Source organism: Chrysemys picta, chromosome 12 (assembly GCF_011386835.1).
Source record: "Chrysemys picta bellii isolate R12L10 chromosome 12, ASM1138683v2, whole genome shotgun sequence".
NCBI classification, from domain to species: Eukaryota; Metazoa; Chordata; order Testudines; family Emydidae; genus Chrysemys; species Chrysemys picta.
This window is the reverse complement of record NC_088802.1, coordinates 40,659,812-40,664,510: the sequence shown is the minus strand read 5'-3', so window position 1 is coordinate 40,664,510 and position 4,699 is coordinate 40,659,812. Positions and strand designations below refer to the sequence as shown.

The following is a 4,699-nucleotide window of genomic DNA, read 5'->3' as shown; positions in this document are numbered from 1 at the left end:
CGCCGAGGACATCACAGTGGCAATGGGTCATGTTGATGCCGTGGAACGGCGATTCTGGGCACGGGAGACAAGCACTGAGTGGTGGGACCGCATAGTGCTGCAGGTCTGGGATGAATCCCAGTGGCTGCGAAACTTTCGCATGCGGAAGGGAACTTTCCTGGAACTTTGTGAGTTGCTGTCCCCTGCCCTGAAGCGCAGTGACACCCGGTTGCGAGCTGCACTGAGTGTACAGAAGCGAGTGGCCATAGCCCTGTGGAAGCTTGCAACGCCAGACAGCTACCGGTCAGTCGCGAACCAGTTTGGGGTGGGCAAATCTACCGTGGGGGTTGTTGTGATGCAAGTAGCGAAGGCAATCGTTGATGTACTGCTGCCAAAGGTAGTGACCCTGGGAAACGTGGAGGCGATCATAGATGGCTTCGCAGCGATGGGATTCCCAAACTGCGGTGGGGCCATAGATGGAACTCACATCCCTATCCTGGCACCGGACCACCAGGCCACCCAGTACATTAACCGAAAGGGATACTTTTCCATGGTGCTGCAAGCACTGGTGGACCACAGGGGACGTTTTACCAACATCTACGTGGGATGGCCGGGCAAGGTTCATGACGCTCGTGTTTTCAGGAACTCTGGTCTGTTTAGACGGCTGCAACAAGGTATTTACTTCCCGGACCACAAAATAACTGTTGGGGATGTGGAGATGCCTATAGTCATCCTCGGGGACCCAGCCTACCCGCTAATGCCCTGGCTCATGAAGCCCTATACTGGCGCCCTGGACACTGAAAAAGAACTCTTCAACTACCGGCTGAGCAAGTGCAGAATGGTGGTGGAGTGTGCTTTTGGCCGTCTCAAGGGGAGATGGAGAAGCTTACTGACTCGCTGTGATCTCAGCGAAACCAATATCCCCATTGTTATAGCAGCTTGCTGTGTGCTCCACAATCTCTGTGAGAGCAAGGGGGAGACCTTTATGGCGGGGTGGGAGGTTGAGGAAAATAGCCTGGCTGGTGATTACTCACAGCCAGACAGCCGGGCGATTAGAAGAGACCAGCGGGAAGCGCTGTGCATCCGGGAGGCTTTGAAAGCAAAGTTCCTGAGTGAGCAGGGTAACCTGTGATTTTATAGTTTGTGTACTGAGAAGCTAAACCTGCCCCCGTTTCTTTACCCAGGTAATGTTGACTATCCTATCCAGTTACATACCCCCTTCACCCCCCCTCCAACACACGTGTCGAAATAAAAATAGTTCTACTTTGTTAAAGCACACCGTTTTCTTTAATACTGTTTTAGCGGGAATTTTTTAAAACTGGGACGCAGACTGTGGTGCGGGGCGGGTCTAGTGTTGTGATGCGAATGCAGCTTCTAAACTCAAGGATTGACAGGCTCCGCTGCGGTGGGATGCTTGTTTCAACGGAGCCTGTCACCCCTCCTGATCGGGACTGTGTGTATGGGAGGTCTATTTGACTTTGTGGCAGGGGGAGGACGGTTACAGATCCCATGCTGTGTGGCTCTGTGATCCTGTCTAAGGACCGGCGCTTAAGATCTGTAACTGCCCTCCCCCGCCACAAAGTCACAGAGCAACCCACCCCCCCCAACATTACATCAAAACAACCTCCCAGACTAACCGGGGCAACTAGTCACTGCATCACTGCACTGTGTATGTGCCCTGCTGCTGTGCCTGCCCCCGACTATGTACCCTGCCAAAGGAGACTGTCCTGTCCAATTTCCAACCCCCTTTCCCCTCCTCCTCCAAAAGAACATGATTGAAACAGTAGTTAACAGAAACGAATTTTTTATTATCAACTACACATGGCATTGGGAGGTGAAACTTGGACGTGGGCTTGTGTCAGGCGGGAAGGAAAGAACTTTTCAAATTTTGGGAAATGAGAGCCTTCTGCTACTAGAGCTCTCTGCAGGGGTGGAGTGAGAGTTAGCAGGGACTCTGCCGCCTCTCCTTCTTTGCACTTTGGGTGAGGTGGGTATGGGACTTGGTGGCGGGGGAGGGCGGTTAGAGATGGACTGCAGCGGGGCTCTGTCCTCCTGCCTCCGTTCCTGCAGAACATCCACAAGGCGCCGGAGCGTGTCCGTTTGCTCCCTCAGTAGTCCAAGCAGCGTTTGAGTCGCCTGCTGGTCTTCCTGCCGCCACCTCTCCTCCCGATCCATGTTGGCTTGGTGCATTCGGGTCAAGTTCTCCCGCCACTGGGTCTGCTGTGCTGCCTGGGCTTGGGAAGAGGCCATAAGCTCAGAGAACATGTCCTCCCGTGTCCTCTTCTTCCTACGCCTAATCCGCGCTAGCCTCTGGGAGTGTGATTCCAGGCTAGGTTGTGAGACAGTCGCAGACGGGGCTGTGGAAATGGGAAAAAGGGAGTGAATTCCTCTGAAAGATAAATGTAGTTGTGAACAAAGAACATAGTCTTTCTCTGTGAACAAGACCATGCACAGCACCTTTCACATGCGCACTCAGCACAAGGTCGAATTCTCGGCCTTCGCATTCTGTGCCTGGGGTCTTGAACAGCACATTTGAGAAGCGAGGCAGCACAACGGAATTTCTGTTGCAGGCAGACATGGTAAGCCGTACACTTGTGGCAGTTTAAAACTTTTATATTACCACTGGCCTCATTTCACATTTAAATCAATGTCAGTCCCTGCTGCCAGCAATCCGGCAAGCGGGAACTCTGCCCCTGTCCCACCCCCTCGCGGCTGTCCCCGGGAATGATCCCTTTCGGCTGCCCCTCTCCCGCCTCCACCGCGTGGCTGCAAACCAGCGGTGACAGTTCTGTAAAGGAACGGGAAAGCAGTCCCAACACTAACATTCCCCTACCTAATTAAAAGCAGGTCACCATGGCCGACATCACCCTGATGAGGATCTCCGAGAGCGACAAAGAGAGAATGCTCCGGGAAAGCCTCCAAAGACCAGGGCCGTATGCCGCCCTGCTGTGCAGAGCAATGATCCCCGAGTACCTGATAATCTCGTGGCGCGGCAACGTGTCGTACTTCGGAGGACCCAATAAGGCCGCTCTCCCCAAGAACCTCATGCAACGGCTTTCAAGTTCCCTCCAGGAGAGCTTCATCGAGATGTCCCAGGAGGATTACTGCTCTATCCCCGCACATATAGACCGCATTTTACTGTAGCTGCAGTAGCAGGGAATACACAGTAGAGCGGCTTGTGCAGGACAATCACTGAAAACCGGACATTGCTAGATTTCTTTTCAAAACTTGCACTGCCCCTTACTAAACCGTTAAGCGCCTAGGGCACACTAATCATGAACAACCCATTCTTTTAATTGTTAATATTCCTGTTTTGTTAAAAATAAATGTTTAGATGTTTACAACACTTACTGGCTGATCCTTCACCAGATTCTGTGTCCGGGGTAATGGCTGGGGACGCTTCGTAGGGGATCTCTGTAAGGGTGATGAAGAGATCCTGGCTGTCGGGGAAATCAGCGTTGTGAGAGCTGCCAACTGCCTCGCCCTCCTCATCTCCTTCCTCATCTTCCCCGTCCCCTAACATGTCTGAGGAACCGGCCGTGGACAGTATCCCATCCTCAGAGTCCACGGTCACTGGTGGGGTAGTGGTGGCGGCAGCACCGAGGATGGAATGCAGTGCCTCGTAGAAACGGGATGTCTGGGGATGGGATCCGGAGCGTCCGTTTGCCTCTTTGGTCTTCTGGTAGCCTTGTCTCAGCTCCTTGATTTTCACGCGGCACTGCGTTGCATCCCGGCTGTATCCTCTCTCTGCCATGTCTTTAGAGATCTTCTCGTAGATCTTTGCATTCCTTCTTTTGGATCGCAGCTCGGAAAGCACGGACTCATCGCCCCACACAGCGATGAGATCCAAGACTTCACGATCAGTCCATGCTGGGGCTCTCTTTCTATTCCCAGACTGCATGGCCATCACTGCTGGAGAGCTCTGCATCGTTGCCAGTGCTGCTGTGCTCGCCACGATGTCCAGACAGGAAATGAGATTCAAACTGGCCAGACAGGAAAAGGAATTCAAATTCAAATTTTCCCGGGGCTTTTCCTGTGTGGCTGGTCAGAGCATCCGAGCTCGCACTGCTGTCCAGAGCGTCAACAGAGTGGTGCACTGTGGGATAGCTCCCGGAGCTATTAGCGTCGATTTCCATCCACACCTAGCCTAATTCGACATGGCCATGTCGAATTTAGCGCTACTCCCCTCGTCGGGGAGGAGTACAGAAGTCGAATTAAAGAGACCTCTATGTCGAACTAAATAGCATCGCAGTGTGGACGGGTGCAGGGTTAATTCGATTTAACGGCGCTAACTTCGACATAAACGCCTAGTGTAGACCAGGCCTAACAGAAGTACTGGGAGCATAAGCTTTCGTGGGTAAGAACCTCACTTCTTCAGACTTGCATCTGAAGAAGTGAGGTTCTTACCCACGAAAGCTTATGCTCCCAGTACGTCTGTTAGTCTCAAAGGTGCCACAGGACCCTCTGTCGCTTTTTACAGATTCAGACTAACACGGCTACCCCTCTGATACTTTCTCAAATAGTAACATAATATGACCAGAAAATGCATTAAAGCTTTGACGGCTAATGAAAAAGTTCTGACCAAAGACGGAATATTTTTTTCTGGCAAGGCTGAGTAATCCAGGATAAAAGACGAGGGAGGGGTGATCCTTGTATCTGTAAATAATGCCTTTGCAATTCCACTTCTGTATAACTCTCTGCAGTAATGCATTGGCTGTTA

At 52.1% G+C, this 4,699-nt stretch overlaps 1 protein-coding gene across 1 annotated transcript; it reads right to left on the bottom strand.

Annotated features, from left to right (window-relative positions):
• Positions 1-1,766: 1,766 nt before the first annotated feature.
• Positions 1,767-4,327, bottom strand: LOC135974788 (uncharacterized). Its single transcript, XM_065563387.1, has 2 exons — positions 3,331-4,327; positions 1,767-2,336 (listed from the first exon to the last, which is right to left on the bottom strand). The coding sequence occupies exons 1-2, from the start codon at positions 3,905-3,907 to the stop codon at positions 1,861-1,863; spliced, it is 1,053 nt and encodes a 350-aa protein (XP_065419459.1). The 5' UTR covers positions 3,908-4,327; the 3' UTR covers positions 1,767-1,860.
• Between the last annotated feature and the right edge of the window lie 372 nt (positions 4,328-4,699).